This window comes from Mustela nigripes, chromosome 2 (assembly GCF_022355385.1).
Source record: "Mustela nigripes isolate SB6536 chromosome 2, MUSNIG.SB6536, whole genome shotgun sequence".
NCBI classification, from domain to species: Eukaryota; Metazoa; Chordata; class Mammalia; order Carnivora; family Mustelidae; genus Mustela; species Mustela nigripes.
In genome coordinates this window covers 51305738-51323063 of record NC_081558.1, presented here as the reverse complement: position 1 = coordinate 51323063, position 17326 = coordinate 51305738, and the positions used below count along the sequence as shown (strand labels likewise).

The 17326-nt window shown below is 51.6% G+C and overlaps 1 protein-coding gene across 1 annotated transcript in view; it reads left to right on the top strand.

The window, feature by feature from the left end:
• Positions 1-15979, top strand: part of LHFPL4 (LHFPL tetraspan subfamily member 4) — a 27971-nt gene extending 11992 nt beyond the window's left edge. The window contains exons 3-4 of the mRNA XM_059390234.1: positions 11664-11900; positions 14624-15979. Coding sequence (XP_059246217.1) covers positions 11664-11900; positions 14624-14724 — 338 coding nt within the window. The 3' untranslated portion in view covers positions 14725-15979. The remainder of the gene's footprint in view (positions 1-11663; positions 11901-14623) is intronic.
• Positions 15980-17326: the final 1347 nt, after the last annotated feature.

The following is a 17326-nucleotide window of genomic DNA, read 5'->3' as shown; positions in this document are numbered from 1 at the left end:
AGGAGAGAGAATCTCAAGCAGACTCCACACCTAGCACAGAGCCCAATGCTGGGCTCAATCTCATGATCCAGAGATCACAACCTGAGCCAAAAACCAAGAGCCAGATGCTTAACTGACTGAGCCACCCGGTGCTCTATGGGCATCCGCTTTCAGGCATGGGAGTCACCAGGCCCAGATGTTGGATTGGCCCAGAGTAAGATGACGGAGGTGGCTGCTGCAGGGGTGGACTAGATGGAGGCCTGATGGGAAGCAAGGAGCCTGTGGTCCTTGTGAGAGGTGCCAAGGCAGCAGGGAGAGAGGAGGAGGAGGAAGGCGGGAGACCTGTGTGGGAGACCAGCGGCTGTCCGGCAGGGAGGGCCAGGCAGGTGTTACAGATGACTCCAGGTTTCCTCCCTGGATGACTGGCTCCCTCGACTGATATTCCCAAACACGCAGGAGGTAGATCGGGTCAGTTTGGGAAATGTCGAGTTGGCAGAACCTCTGGTGTGCAAGAGGAAAGGTCTGACAAGCAACTGGTATTCAGGCTGAGAGCCCAGGGCACCGGTCTCCACTGGAGACAGAGATGTGAGGCACCATCGAAGGAGTCTAAGAGTGGGTGAAATTGCCCCGTGGAGAGTATGTGCTGGGAGAAGGGGAGAGTCTAGAAACACCGGCTTTTTCCAGAAGAGAAGCCAGAGCAGCTGCTCAGATTAGCAACTGAGAAACGGAGAAGGATGGCCTTGAGAAGGACACGTGCCTGGAGGAAACAGAGGGAGACCCAGAGGGACATAGCCATCTGGGAGGGCCTGGTCTGAGCTGAGGGCACCAGACAGGCTATGGGGAGAGCAGCAGGAGACTTCTGACCAGACCAGAAAGAAGATGGGGCTGGGGGGAGCCAGGACAATGGGGATGCATGGATGGGGTGATTCAGAGGTTATTAAGAGGCTATGGGCTCCGCCGTAGGCTGGGCCTGGGGCTGGGGAAGTAAATACTGAATACAGTTCCCAAATGATAACCGCACAAAGTGATGGTAATCTGTGACACCAGATATAATTATTTGTCTTCTTTTTGGGGGGTAAATTTTATTTTAATTCCAATATAGTTGATGTACGGCGTTCTACTAGTTTCATGTGTGCAGTATAATGATGTGACAGTTCCATTCATGACTCAGTGCTCACTGCGATAAGTGTCCCCTTAATCCCCTTCACGGATTTCACCCATCCCACCCCCAATTATCTGTTTTCTGAATAGTCCCCCTCCTGAACTGTAGTGTCCTCAAGATCAGGAACCAGGAACTGGGGACTGGATTACATTGGAAGGGCTTCCCGGGAGGACGGAACAGTCCACACAAAGGCCTCCAGGTGGGGCTGAATTTGACAGGTCTTCAGGGACAGACAGGAAGCCAGTGTGGGCCAGAGTGTAGGGAGTGGAGGCCTAGTGGCCGGAGGGAAAGGTAGGCGGCCTGTGGCAGCGCTTTGTTCTGAGTGCCCGAGCTTTTGGAGGGCGCTGAGCAGGGGCGTGGCACCATCCATTTCTGAAAGTTCCCTGTGGATGCTGAGCAGAGAACCGCTGATAATGGGGTAATTGTGGGAGCTGAGAAGGAGTTAGGAGGCCACTCTTGTCCTCCAGAAGGGAGATCATGGCAGCTTGGACACATGGGTGCAGTGGAACTGGAGAGGAGAGGTCGGATCCTGGATATTTTTGGAGGTCAAGTTGGTTGACCTTGGGAATGGATTAGATGTGGGGGTGAGGGGAAAGGGGAGTCAGGGTGCCTCCTAGCCTCTGGGTGCTGGATGGGGGATGGTGAGCCCAGGCACAGGCGTTCCGATCCCCAGCATCCCGGGTTGGTACAGGCATTAAGGTTGGGCCTGGACCTTCAGTGAGTTGGAGGTGACTGTTAGGAGAGGCCCGGTCTCCCTTAGAAGAGCAGGGCCTGCCCTGGGGAAGTAGAGCCAGCACTCAGCCTTGGTAGTGAGGGGCCTGTAGACACCCTCCTTCCCTTAGCGGGGCTCAGCCTGTCAGAGGTTTTCCCTACAGCCCCCTAGGGCCAGGGGTGCTGGGGAAGCAGCGCCTTGGAAAGCGGTGGTTCCAGTGTGGACAGATTCTTCACTGGGCTCCCCTCAGCCCCACACGAAGCCTGATCCTTTCCTTAACCCGAGGGAGGGACTCACAAGGGACACAAGCAGCTGGCCATGAGTTCTGTGCTGCGTTACTGCTCTGTGTGCCCCCTCTTTTCTAAGACCTTTACTGCTTTGTAAAGTTATCATTGTTCTTTGTAGAAAAACTGGGGACTATAGATGAGCAAAATTATATCCATAATCTCACACTCCCAGAATCAGTCATTCTTAACTGCCTGGCCCACAGTCCGAACGGTGGAGAGTACTAGTTACCAGCAGATTCTGGAGCCAGGCTCACTGGGTTCAAACTTGCCAGCTGGTTTTGCAGCTTACCAGCTGTGTGACTTTGGATAACTTGGATAACTTCTCTGTGCCTCAGTGTCCTCATCTCTAAAAAGAAAATAATAATGCAGATTATTGTGTGGATGACATAAACTGAAGTACATAAAGTCCTATAGTGCCCAGCATGGTAAATGCTGTTTGACTGTTTGCTCTAACTGTGAGTGTTTTCTCCCTGAAGAGAAATTATATTGCACGTTAATTTTTACAGCCTCTGGAAACCTAACATAGCATAAGTATTTTCTGTATCATTAAAGCTTCCTCAATGGCTAACTGAGGAGATTCATATTCCAAGTTTCAGAGCTGAGTGACATTCTGTGACAGGAAAGAACTGTATTCCCATATTGCTGGATATTAAATTGTTTCTTTCTTTCTTTCCATTCTTCCTTTATTATTTTTCCCTCTCCTCCTTTCTCTCTCTCTCTCTTTTTTTTTTTTTTTTTTTTTATTTGACGGACAGAGACCACAAGTAGGCAGAGAGGCAGGAAGAAGCAGGCTCCCTGCCGAGCAGAGAGCCCGATGCGGGGCTCGATCCCAGGACCCCGAGATCATGGCCTGAGTTGAAGGCAGAGGCTTTAACCCACTGAGCCACCCAGGCGCCCCTCTCTCTCTCTTTTAAAAATTTTTATTTTTAAGGAATATTTTATTTATTTATTTGAGAGAGTGAGCGAGAAAGCAAGAGCACAAGCAGGGAGCAGTAGAGGCAGAGGGAGAAGCAGACTCCCTGCTGAGCAGGGAGCCTGATGTGGGGCTCACGGGATCATGACCTGAGTGGAAGGCAGACTTTTAACTGACTGAGCTACCCAAGTACTCCCCTCTTTTTTTCTTTAAAGATTTTATTTATTTATTTGATGGACAGAGATCACAAGTAGGCAGAGAGGCAGGCAGAGAGAGAGGAAGGGAAGCAGGCTCCCACCGAGCAGAGAGCCCCATGCTGTGCTTGATCCCAGGACTCTGAGATCCGTGACCTGAGCCGAAGGCAGAGGCTTTAACTCACTGAGCCACCCAGGCGCCCCACCCCTCTCTTTTTTAAAGATTTATTTTTATTTATTTTAGAGAGAGAAAGGGCATGCAGTGTGGAGGGACGGAAGGAGAGGGAGAGAGAGAGTCCCAAGCAAACTCCGTGCTGAGCACTGGGCTGGGGGGCGGCTATGGGGTGATCCCCCCTGAGATCTGAGAGTCAGATGCTTAACTGACTGCTCCACCCAGGTGCCCCTCTTCTTTCTCTTATAAGTAATAATGTGACAGACATCCTTGTAGCTTGATCTGAGAGCATATCTGTGAGCATTTTCTTCAGATAAATCCCCGGAAATTGGCAAGGTCAGTCAAAAGGGGTTTTCATTTTTATGTTTTTGTGATTAAGCCATTATTTCCGAGAGTTACATTTGGCCTGTGCGTTGCCATTCTTTGTTGCTTTAATTATTTTCATTCCAAGTGAGTGAGAATCTCTAGTAATAGTCACCTGTTAGCAGACAACTCCCACCTACCTCACAGCTTTGATAGGTAACTCTTCACATGGTTCTGAATCCAAAATGTGCAGCAAGTTGTCAGTTTAGTGTCTCCTCCCCTCCTGTCCTCTTGCCACTCTGTCCCCCTCCTGGAAAGTAACCAGGGTTCTCAGGGTCTTGTAGGCCCTTCCAGAAATAGTTTGTGTCCATGCAAGAAAACAGTCCCCCTCACCAACCCCCGCACACACCCCCCCCCCCCCCCCCGCAAATGCTAGCATCATTTTGCATCTGTTGCCGGGACCTTGCACTTCTCTTAGCACATCCATGCGCCATCCCACAGCAGCATGTAAAAGGGCTTCCTTCCTTCCACGACTGCTCAGCGTGCTATCCCGTGGCTGTGCTCTAACCAGTGATTTCTTGGTTATTCTGAGGTTTACTTCTTTTTTTTTTTTTTTTTTAAGATTTTATTTATTTATTTGACAGAGAGAGATCACAAGCAGGCAGAGAGGCAGGCAGAGAGAGAGAGGAGGAAGCAGGCTCCCTGCTGAGCAGAGAGCCCGATGCGGGGCTCGATCCCAGGACCCTGAGATCATGACCTGAGCCGAAGGCAGAGGCTTAACCCACTGAGCCACCCAGGTGCCCCTCTGAGGTTTACTTCTTACCCACTGTGGTATACAGCCTTTTATAAAGTCAGGTTTTATTGCAGTATAACACATTTAGAGAAAAGGACAGAAAATGTCCCCTCTGTGGCTCAGAGAATTTCCACAAAGCGAACCTGTCTGTGGAAATAGCATCCAGATCAGGAACCTCATGTCCCCTTCCAGTCACTACCCACAAAGGTAATCACCTGTCTGATTTTCCATCCTGTGGGTGAGTTTTGCCTGTCATTGAACTGTGGGATCACACTTTTTCTCAGCTGTGTGGCTCTAAGATGCAGCAAATTTGTTCCTCCTCAGGCAAGATTCTGCGCTCTGAGTGTCCTCACCCAGCCTCAAAGAGGTGCCCTCTGGCTGTGTCCTGACCTGGTAGGGGTGCGGGGAGCAGGATCCCTGCTGTCTCCCCTTATAAGGGCACTAATCCCATAGTGAGGCCCTACCCTCAAGACCTCCCCAAACCCTAATTACCTTCCAAAGGGCCCACACCCAAATATAGGGCTTCAACACGTGAATTTCGTGGGGACACAATTCATTCTAGGGCAAACCTCTGTGGAGTCTGCCCAGGGACAGAAAGCCCTGAGGACACGCAGTCTGGCCCCCAGAAAAGGGTAACCACTGTGGTGTATCATGCATGGAGGGGGCAACTGAGCCAAAACAGAGGCCTCCCTCTTGGAGTGCCCAGCTTAGCAGATGTCCCTTGAGGATGGTGTAATAGTGTTACAGTGAAATGCTATTAAAAGAACTGAGCATAAAATGCATCATTAAAAACCTTTCTATAGGGGCCCCTGGGTGGCTCAGTGGGTTAATTGTCTAACTCTTGATTTCATTTCAGGTCATGATCTTGGGGTCGCAAGTTCAAGCCCCAAGTTGAGCTTCATGCCCAGCATGGAGCCTATTTAAAACAAAACTAAAAAAGCTTTATACGAGGGTACATTTATAGCACAAGCTTTGAAGAAAATAAACACCTGAGTGTATCATACATATGCTCTTCTTAATGCTTCACTACTTCTGGTCTCACTCAAGTTTCATTCCCAAATTCAAGTATCGCTCTTCCTTTTAGTTTCTTAATTTTTAAGAAAAGCTCAAGAGGATTTCATGGCCTGAGATAGATGAAAAAGGATTGGACATAATAAAGGAGTTTTTGTTACAGAAGTAATATATGCAGATATTAGACACATTCAATAGCACAGGATGGCATAGACTACAAAGTGTCCCCAACCCCTCCCTTCCTGCCCACCTCCCAGTCCACACCTCAGAGGTATCCAGCATTAAACTGCTTCCCTATACTTCTAGAAGTGTTTACAGGTATGTAAGCTTCTATGTGTGTTCTTTTTTTTTTTTTTTTAAGATTGATTTGTTTATTTGACAGAGATCGCAAGTAGGCAGAGAGGCAGGCAGAGAGAGAGGAAGGGAAGCAGGCTTCCTGCTGAGCAGAGGGCCGGATGCTATGCGGGGCTCAACCCCAAGACCCCAGGATCATGAGCTGAGCCGAAGGCAGAGGGGTCAACCCACTGAGCCACCCAGGCGCCCCTATTGTATTCTTTGAAAAATGTTTTTAAATTTCATGAGTAGTATATGAAGACGTTCACTCTGAAAAGCTGAAACATTTAAAGGCTAAAGTCCTATCCCATCCCTGCCCAGAAGCCACCACTCTTATAAATTTAATTTCCATTTCCCCCCAATCTTTTACATACATGTCCACAAGGCAGATATATCATGTCATTTTCTGTATTCCCCTTGCTGATTTTCTTTTTCCCTCTCCTTCTCTCATGGCAAAGTCCACATAACATAAAATGTGTCATTTTAGCCATTTCTCAAGTGCATGATGTTGTGTAGCACATCTATCTCCTCATCTTCCAGAACTCTTTTCATCTTTCAAAACTGAATTCCTGTCCCCTTTAAACAGTGACCCCCCCATACTCCTTCCCCAGGCCCTGGCAACCACCATCCTACTTTCTGTCTCCGTGAATTTGACTGCTCTAGGGACCTCATGTAAGTGGGATCCTACAGCCTTTGTCTTTCTGTGACTGGCACATTTCATTGAACATAGTGTGTCAGGTTTCCTCCATGTTGTAGCATGTGTCAGAATTCCTTTCCTTTTTAAGGCTGGATAAATAACATCCCACTGTATGTAGAGATCACCCCCCTGGAAAAAGGCTCATCTCTTTTGTCTAAGAATTCTTTTTCTCAAGAGCTGCCATAACCCATCCCCACTTCACCAGTTATAATTTAGGTTCCTCTTCTCACCTGCTAATTGATTCTCACAAAAGTACTATGAAATGAGTAGGATATCATGACCCCCATCTTACAGATGAAGAAACTGAGGCCCAGAAATGTAAGCTGACTTGGCCTAAAGCTGCACGGGGAAGAACGGGGGTTCCGCTTCCCATCGAGGCCGTGCATGGTGGCCAGTGTCTCATGGCTCCAGGGAGCAAGGCTCAGTTTGGTTCTAGTATATCTTGAACTCCTCTCACACTATTAAGTCTCTTAAACAGAGAGAGAGAGAGCTCAGAGCATTTGGCAGGCAAAAGTATCCAGCTAGAATCTAAGAACATTGTTTTGGTTTCATTATATTTATAGTTTCCTTCTATTTGTGGCAAATGATCCTGGTTTCCTTTTCTATGATAGTGATATAAAGCTTACTTTTTAAGTAAATGCCTCTAAGTTAAAAAGTGAGTCTATTAAAAGAAAAATGTTAAGTAAAGACCTGTCTGGGTTTAAATACAGATCCCACCACTGACTAGCTCTGTGACATGGGATATGAAAGCTGGTTCTTTGGAGCCCGTTTTCTCATCTGTAAAATGAGGATGATGACTTTTTTTGCGGTACAGATTCTTTAGAGCATTAAACCAGATCATGATGTCAGGAGCTCTGTACCCTGGCATGTACTTAAGCATGTCATGCTGTTTGTGAATGTTATTACCACAGCATGAATATTCATATTATTAATTTTGTCACAACCCTTTCAGTCAGTGGACTGTAGGGTGATGGATAGAGATGCCCCACCCAAGGGCCCCTTCCCCTAAACCAGTGGTTTTCAACCAGAGACACTTATGCCCCCCAGAGAACGTTTGGCAATGTCTGGAGACGGTCTTCATGATGACTGAGGGTGGTGGTGCTATGGGCATCTGGCAGGAAGAGGCGAGGCACGATACTGAACCTCCCGCCAGGCATAGGATAGTCCTCATTGTGAAGAATTCTAAGACCAAGTGTCAAAATTGCTTCCATTGAGGAGCCCTCCTCCACATGGCACCCTGCACCTGGGTCTCTGTCTTCCAAGAGAGACTTGAACTCAGACTCCAAAGATCTAAGCCTCAGGTTCCTCATGCAGGGCCTGGGGTTGCTGAAACCCACCTTGCCTGCAGTCAAGCATCTTCTCATGCTTGAACCTCAGCAAAGTCACTTCCTTGTCCTCTGCTGTCTCTGTAGTAATTGCTTTCTCTCTTCCTCCAGGTCCAGGGAAGCCATCTGATAGGCTTCTTTTTTCCATTTGCTTGACTCCTGGGTGTTTCCCATTCCCCCAGTGGCCTCTGGAGCCCCATAGCCACCCAGTACTGGGCTGCAGAGCAGAGGAGGCAGAGTGAGTTAGAGATGGAGAGGCCCCACCCCCACCCTCTCCCTGCACGCGCTTCTTCTGGGTCTCAACCCCTAGTCTGCCTCCTGGCAAACACTCCTTGACATGCATAACTATTCTGTTTGTGTGTCGACTTGATTTTATTCCTCCCCACACGTCTCTTCTCCTGGGGACCACGCCTCCAGTTTCCCCAGCACCTGCACGGCGCACGCACATAACGCACTCAGGATTTACACGTGCAGTGTAGGAAGGGAGAGCCGGGGAGAGGAGAGGGCGAAGGGGCTAGATCCAGGGAAGGAAGAGAAGCGAGAGAAGGAAGAGAGAAGAGAAGGGATGTTGAACGAATGTTAAATGCGGAGAGATCTAACTAGACAAGGGGAGGAGGCTCGAGGGAGACCCCCAAGCGCAATCGAGACAAGCCCGCGAGAGAGTAGGGCCGTAAAGAGACAGATGAAGAACGAGAAAGATAAAAAGGGTGGGCCCGAGGAAGGCGCGGGGAGGCACGCGACTGGGGAGAGGCACGTGAGCGGTGAGCGCGAGAGCGCCCGCGAGAACGCGCGGGCGCAGGGCCATGGGAAGGAAACTCCGTGAGCGCTGAGCGGGGGCTGCGGAGCGGAGAGGCCCGCCCTCGGGAGCCTGGCCGCGCTGCTGCGAGCTGGGGATGCGGGCGCAGTCTCCATGGAAACGGGGATGCTCCGGGAACGAGAGGAAACGCGGCACGCGGGGAGGGGAGGGGCGGCGGAGAGTCTGGCTGGGTTTGGCCCTTTCTTAGGCTCTTTTCCTCCCCCCAGACTCTCGCTGGGGAGGCGGGAGCGCGCGACCTGGGCAAGAGCCCTCCGACACCCAGGCGCTCCTTCTCTCTTCTCTCCCCTTCCCCTCTCCCCGGGAGTTTGACCCTCCTCCCGTCTGCGACTGGGGCCTGGAGGGTCCTGCAAAAAAAAAAAAAAAAAAAAACAACAACACCAAAAACACCCAAAAAACAAAAACGGGGAGATGCGCGGGTCGACCCTCTCCAGAGGCTCCTCCTACGGAGCGCCGCAGGGCTCAGTCCGTTCTAGTCAGTTTCCCAAACGCCAGCCCCAGGGAGTTTACCTGCCCACAGCTCCCAAATTTATGTCTCCGGCACTGATTCCCCCGCACCCCTACCCCGAGCTTCCCTCTCCATTTGGGTGTCTGAAAGTGCATCTTCAGACTTGTCGGATTCTTGAGCTCCCCAAGCTCATTCCCACCCTAGGGCTTCCTGAATTGGCCGTCCCCTTTGTCAGGAGCTCTCCCCAGCGCATAAGCGACTCACTGTGCTCTAGCGGGGAATCATCTTGGCAGAGGCAAGCACTGGGGAAGCGAGGAAGCCCTAAGTGTGTGTGTGTGTGTGTGTGTGTGTGTGTGAGAGAGAGAGAGAGAGAGAGAGAGAGAGATCACAGTGTCGTGGGAGAGCCCTGCATCAGGATGAGGTGTACAACCTAGGGGTGTTTTGAAGCACTTGAGGGTCAGGTATTAAGTGCTTTAAAAGCTTCCCCACATCAGCCCTTTATACAATGTCAACCTCTTTCCCCAGCTTCCTGGGCTCACACCCTATATTCCAACTGGAGAACTAAATTGCCTTAGAAGTCCCACTCCCAGACCTGTGCTGAGGAGGAGGGGAAGGGTTCAGATACATCTAAGGCTCTGGGCAGCCCTTGTCAGAAGGTGGAGAGAAAGATAGCATCCAGATATTCCAAAGCCCACCACCCCCACCCCACTCCCCACCTGTCCTGTCACAAGAGGGCAAATCTTGCGCACTGTCAGACGGGAGTCTGAGGCCTAGGGGGCACTTCCTTGAATGGTAGGTGAGGGAGAGACTGACAAAGCCGAGGGCCGCCTCCCCACCCTGGGAACTAGGTGGGCCTTACAGACAGTGGGCAGAACTGGCCAACACCCCCTTTGTCATCACTGTCATCTGAAACTCAGGTTAAGCAACCCACGGGCCTGGTGTGGAACCTTCCGGTCTCAGACACAGTAACCTCCTTGCTGGTGGGACTGGCAGGCACCAAGAGGGCAGCATCGAGGGTAACTCCCAAGTCAAGGGGCTGGCTGCTCATTGCAAGGCAGAAGTGAAGGTCACTGTCCTTGCTGCTCACTGAACTCCGCCGGTCCTGATTTGCTGGGTGGGCTGTGTGCTGATTGGCTCAGGCGTGGGTCCCACCTATGAGGTTGGGCATTGGGAAGAGCCTACCCATACCACATGGGTCATGGTTGGCTGAGGTGGGTCACTCAAGATAGAGGAAGTGAATATCCAGGAGGGAACAAGGTGGGGGCTATTTCAATAGAAGGCTGCTCTTGGCCTCACCCCTTCTCCTCGCCCTCACCATCTGAAACTAAGCTCCGCCCTCTCGAATTATTTCCTTATTTGTGTGACTATTAAAGGTATCATTATGACTAGTTATGATGATAATAACATTTAACTTTTACCTGGAATTTATTATGTCAAGTGTTTACATTTGTTGCCTCCTGTAACCTTTACACTTGAATACCATCATTATCCCCATTTTACAGATGAGAAGACTGAGTGTCAAAGGGCAACGAACTTAGGTCACACATCTAGAAAAGAGCCTGGTCAGGATTTGAGCCTCTTTGCTCTAATGGACCTTTCCCCCACTAACTACAAGCTCTGTGAAGCTGAAGTCCGAGTAATGCGCCCGGTCTCTCCCTAGTCTAGTGCCTGGCATCCAGGGGGGCCTCAGTGAGGAGATGCCAGGCACTGGGCTGAATGTCTTACACGCCTTACTTCCCTCAGTCTTCAGCACTACCCCGTGAGGCAGTATTGGGATTTCCAACATAAATAGGGGCATTCCCATGGTGTGCATCGAGTAAGGGCAAGAACTTCCCTTAGTCTGTTCTTTGAGCCCGTGCTCGACTGTGTGAATAAGAACGTGTGTCCAGCGTCCTGAAGAAAAGGAAATGGAGCTCAATAAATATTTCTTAAAAGAATGACAAAAAGATGGGGCACCTGGGTGGCTCAGTGGGTTAAAGCCTCTGCCTTCAGCTCAGGTCATGATCCCAGGGTCCTGGGATCAAGCCCCACATCGGGCTCTCTGCTCAGCGGGGAGCCTGCTTCCTCCTCTCTCTCTCTGCCTGCCTCTCTGCCTACTTATGATCTCTGTCTGTCAAATAAATAAATAAAATCTTTAAAAAAAATAAGAATGACAAAAAGAAAGAAAGAGCCATGAGGACGGGAGGGAGTAAGCATGGTTGGGATGCTAAAGGGAGCAGAGGAAGGTAACCGTGGTTGCTATTTCCTTGAAGGCTTCCTGGAGGTGTCGATTTGATGGGGGTCATTATGGGGTCCTGGAAAGTTTCTGCTCCCCGAGGCAGGAGGCCTTCCCAGACCCTATAGTTTCTGGAACCCACGGAAGGCTTAACAGGCTCTTGGGTTGAGTGACTGAATGGGAGGGCGCGGCCTGCGGGGGGTCAGTCGCCGGGGGCTGAGGTGGTCCTCTGGCTCTGGGAGTACTCAACCCCTTCTCTCTTTTTCCCTGACCATGGCGGTGCGCCCGGCCTCGCACCCACTCAGCTCTGTGCCTCGTGCTGGGCTGCATGATCTTCCCCGACGGCTGGGACGCCGAGACGATCCGGGACATGTGCGGGGCCAAGACCGGGAAGTACTCCCTGGGGGACTGTTCGGTGCGCTGGGCGTACATCCTGGCCATCATCGGCATCCTCAACGCCCTCATCCTCTCCTTCCTCGCCTTCGTGCTGGGCAACCGGCAAACAGATCTGCTGCAGGAGGAGCTCAAGCAGGAGAACAAAGGCGAGTGCGTGGGCTGGGTCGGGAGTGGGGCCTCCAGGGGTCACCCAGTCCTACAGATGAAGCAAAAACTGGAACAGGTGCAGACAGGCCGACCCCCCTGAAAGCAATTTGACGTTATTCCTCAGATCCGAACACTTGCATGCTTGGGCCCCAGCAAACCCGGCTCTGAGTAGAAACCCATGAGAAATGTGGCAGCAGCTTCAAATAGCAGACCACTAAAAACAACCCAAGTGGCCATTGACAGGACGATGGATAGTAAGTGGTGATATACTCACATCCTGGAATGGAGCATAACTGAAAATGCATGCACTGTAGTTATAGGTAACAGGATGGATACATCCTGGAAACATAGTATTGAGACAGAGGAGAGGAGGAAATCAATTTCCAGAAGATAATAGAGTGATATTTTCATGGAGTTCAGTCAAAAACCAAGAGACACTAATGTATGGTTTGATCATAAGTATATTTATGGTGGTACTGCATTTTTTTTTTTTGTTTTTTTAAAGATTTTATTTATTTATTTGACAGACAGAGATCACAAGTAGGCAGAGAGGCAGGCAGAGAGAGAGAGGGGGAAGCAGGCTCCCTGCTGAGCAGAGAGCCCGATATGGGGCTCGATCCCAGGACCCTGGGATCATGACCTGAGCTGAAAGCAGAGGCTTTAACCCACTGAGCCACCCAGGCGCCCCCTGCATTTTTTTTTAAGTAAAGAAACAATAAATACAGAAGATAGGATGATGCTTACTTGTGGTTGGGGTAGAAGAGGGGAGGCCAGGAGCTTGAGATGGGGGTGGGTGTAGGTATGTACAAAATATGGTGGTGGTCTTGCACGGTGAGCCCACACAGGTGCTCCCTACAGTATGCCTTACACCTAGTGTACTGCATATCAACCTTTGTCTATATCAAGTAACATTGAAATCTGATGAAGAAAAAATTTACACATGAGGCCGGAGACTCCAGGCTAACCAGTTATCAGATGTTTATCTATGCATCTTTGTACATTATATGTCCTTTTATAAAAATACAGTAGTGTTATATGCTCATATAACGCAGGATAGGTGTCATCCCAAATGAATTCCTTGCAAGACTGCAAGACCCTAGAGCATGTCTTCAAGATCTTTCTTTATCCTTTTATGGAGAACCCTTTTTATCCAGTGCCTAGCATTACGTCAGATGGAGGAACTGTAACTATTTAACTATTTTCCTTTTAGGGACTTTTAGGGGAGGTTTCCAGGATTTTACTATCACTGACGATGCTACGCTGGACATCTTTGTCTGTGCCTTCTTATACACAGTGTTTTCTTGGTGTTTTTCCAGTAGTGGAATTACGCACTTAAAATTGTAATGATGGTGCCAGATCGCTCTCCAAGGGGCTGGTCTTCTGAGCCAGGGACCCACCCTGTCCCTGGAGCACCAGGAGGCATGGCATGGCATCCATGGACAGACACCCGTCTCTCTGGGTGTGTGTGCCCTGCCATGAGAAACAGGAGTAGTGGTTTTCACAGTCACACACTTCCTTAAGCTATTAGAATGTGCTGGGTCTGTATTTAGCACTTTCCATTAATTATATTCCTCTCTTGGAGTCTCATCTATAAAATGGGAATAATGGCAGTGAGGGTTATAATCTCATCTGGCAGGAGGTGGTTTAGTATTGTGGTGGAACCCTTGGACTGAAGGCCTCTGAGTTGAAAGCAGGCTGGGGACTGCACCTCCTTGAGCCTTAGTTTCCTGGCTTCCTCAAATAAGGGTGGTGGAAATAGTACCAGTTCACAGGGCTGTCCGATGAGGAAGAAAGATTATGTCTATTAGGGGGCACTTGGTGAATACTCAGTAGAAGCTGTCACTCTTCAAGACCCCACCAGGCAAGCATTATGACCACCATTTTACAAATGAGAAAGGTGAGGTCTTCAGAGGTCCAGTAACTTGTCCAAGGTCATGAAGAAGTGGTCAGGATTTGAACCCAGGTCCAGAGTTGAAAGGCCAGGCTCTTCCTGGCTGCCTCTTTCCTTTCTCAGGGCCCTCCTGGGCTGTTGTGCTACTAACTAACCTGTCTTTCTCTGAGGCTCCTATCCTTGGAGACCCTGACGCCTGGTGGTTTCCCATAGTCTTGATGTGAGGTCAGGGCCTGCCCTCTGGTGGCCACTTCCAGAAGTGCATGACTAAGAACCACGTGGTCTTTCTGAAGAAAAGGTGTGGGGAGGTGACTGGTGTGAGGTGGGCCCACCCAGCGTCCTCTCCTTCCTCCCCAAAGTGCCCTCAGCTCGGTGTTTAAAGTGATGTGAAGGAGCTCCAGTTTGTCATACCTCAGCGTCGGGGTGTGTGTGTGTGTGTGTCCCTCATTGGGAGCTCAAGATGAGTGAGCCTCACACTTCAGTTCTGAGCCAGACCTCTGGGACAAAAGTAAAAACACAAATAAATTGCTCTCATTTCCAGAATTTACTATGCACTAAACATTGTGAAAAGTCCTTAGCTGGAATTCTTTATGTTTTTTTCACTCTTGGGAATCACCCTGTGAAGTAGGCTGTTACGGCCGCTGTACAGATGAGGAAATAAAGTCTCAGAAGAGTTGAATGGCTGCTCAGGACCATCCAGCTAACCAGAGGCCTGGCTGGTTTTCCGACTGTGCAGCTCACTCCCCTGTCCAGCTCTGCCCTGAGGAGTGGCTGAGGGGAGCCCCAATGCTGGGTAGTCTCTGACTTTCTCCAATTCTTTCTCTCTCATAGATTTTGTAGGCTCTACAGTAAGCTCCGTGTTGCGGCCAGGGGGTGATGTCTCCGGATGGGGAGTCCTCCCCTGTCCCGTCGCTCACTCACAGGGACCCTGAGGGCCAGGATCACAGCCAAGGAATTGACCTGTCCTCAGCTTGTCCCGTTGCCTGCCCTCTCATCCCTTCATTCAAGCTCCGAGGGAAGACCCCATCCAGGACTGACTGCTCACCTGCTACCTGCCTGTAGCTCCGGGCTTTGAAGAGGTTGGGGCTGGGATGCAGCGTGCGGGAGGGCCCGATTCTGCTCCTCCCTCAACTGACCTAAGGGAGCCAGAGCCCTGGGCTCTTGGCCTTCTCCCTTTCTCTCTAGGCCGGCCCGGGGCCCCCACAGAGTCTCCAGGGGAAGTGGCGCTGCGGTTCCGGTTCCCCAGGCCCCGTCAGTCTGGAGGGCTCCCACCTGGCTGCATCCTTGCCTCCTCTGGTCCCTGTCTCCTACAGAAACTTACGCAGGACACTGGCCCAGGGTGGACCGGACTCTTTCCTGTTTTCTCCCCCCTGATGATGGTTCCATCACATCATCACAGAGTTCCAGGCACCACCTGCCTCCTCGGGGCCTCTCTGCTGCCCGAGCCAGCCTGTTTTCACCTCTCCCAAAGGAGTCTGAGCTGCACCAAGAGAGAAAACACAGGGCCTCCCTGTCAGTTGCTGATGGGGGTCCTGAACAGCCCAGAGTCTGAGGACAGACAGGCTTTGGAAGCAGTAGGAGGCGGCGCTTTGAGTCCTGTCTTGGTGACATCTGACCATGGCAGCTGGGGCTGGAGGGGGCTCAGCCTCGGGCTGGCCTGGCCTTCTCCCTGCTGGGATGTCTCACCAGTTACTGGACCCTTGACCCTGGCCTGTTTTGTACAGCACAGACTTCTTGGCCCTGTTGTCAGGGCTGTGGTTTTGGGAGGGGGGCCCAAGAATGGGGAATTAGGGGATGCATCACCCCTCTACCCCTTCTCATGCCCCAAACCTGGGCATCTGCCAAGGGCAGAGACTGTCTTGCCTCTTTGATACTTTTTCTGCATAACTTGAACTTGCAGGTCACCTCTGAACAGGGTACCCCCTGTCCCCATCCCCAGGCCTTGTAACCCTATCCCCACCTCCACTTCTTCCTCCTTGCCCACCTCTCGCCTTGCGATATGCCCAGGGTCTACAGCCCAATGGGCAGTGCTTGGAGCTGAGGCATGAGTGTGTGTGTGTGAGCGTGTGTGTGTGTGTGTGAGCGTGTGTGTGTGTGTGAGCATGTGTGTGTGTGTGTGTGTTTATGTGTGTGTGTCGGGGAGCAGAAGAGGAGTCTTTCTCCCCCCCCCCCCCCCCCGTGGGGGCATCTCCTTCCCCCTTGGCCAGGAGCAAATGAGGGAGATTCCAGGTGTTTCCAAACTTCCCTCATTGCCTGGTAGACCTGGTGGTTGAGTTATGTGGCCGGGGTGTGGAGAGCCCCTTTCAGCCCCCAGTGCAGGTGGCAGGTTGGCTTCATCTAGTGTGCCTACTTCTGTCTTCCAGTACTGGGGGGGAGTACTGGTCCACTGTGTCGCCAGAGCGGGAGGCCTCTGGGGGTTCACTGGGGAAGGTTGTTGTCATCATTTCCTTTGTGGGCCTCAGCCGAAGGAGGGGAGGAAAGCAGCGAGTGCCATGTATTTGCCAATCTTGTGTTCATTTCCGTAGGACTTGGACCTGAGAGGGTTTCCAAGACAGACCCTAGAAATCCTCTGCATGAGACCCCCATCTGGACCCTAACTGGAATCAGATGCTGGGTCCTGGTAGGATTCCCGAAACCCGGAACTCACCAAGTCCTGATGCTCCACCTTCCTGACTCAGTCCTCTTGAGCAAACACCTTTCCCCTGGTGCTCTGGCCTTGGCCCAGTGCTCCCCTCTCTTCCCCCAGGGCTCTACCTGCAGGAAGGGGCTGTACACCAGGGGCCTATGCTGAGTGGGAGGGTCAGGGGAGCCTCCTGAGAGGCAGTGGGGGGCAGAAGTGAGTTCCTCAAAGATCCAAACCAAAGCCCAGTGTTGGGAGGCTGTGGTGGGGGGGGGGGGTGGGGGGGGGGGGGGGGGGGCAGTGGTTGGGAAGGGGGAGAAGACCAAGGTGGGAGAGAATGAGAGAGGGGAGGGAAGGGGTGGAGAGATGCAGAGAAACGGAGAAAGGAGAGATGTGCAGGGAGCCTGGGGTGGAGGGGGAAGGTGGCCGGGAAAAAGAAGGACTAGGGACAGGGAAGGAGGCAAGTGGAGGGGTGAGCTGTGGGCAGCTGACTGGGGTGCAGGGGCACAGCATGGGGCAGAGGAGGATACAGGAGGCAGGATGCCAAGGGATTGGAGCAGCTGCTGTGTGTGCCCTGCTGCGGGGGGTGGGGGCGCCAGAGTCCTGGGCGCTGGGGGAACGGGAGAACCTCCCCTCAGACACCCAGGCCGCTGCCCACCCCTTTTGGGCCAGGGCGCCACTCGAGTGGAGGTTAGTGGGAGGGGAGTGTGAAGTTAATCCCCTTAAGGGGGGTCCCGAGTGCCTCCCTGTCCCCATGCACTCCGCTAGTTGCTGCCTTTGCCAAGGAAGGGGCAGCCCACGTAAGCACCCAGGAGTGTGGGGTTCGAAAAGCAGGGCTGGGCAGGCTTGTAGGAGTGCAAGGGGAACATAGGGAAGGAAAAGAGGCGGGGTGCGCACCAGAGCCCTGTCCCCGA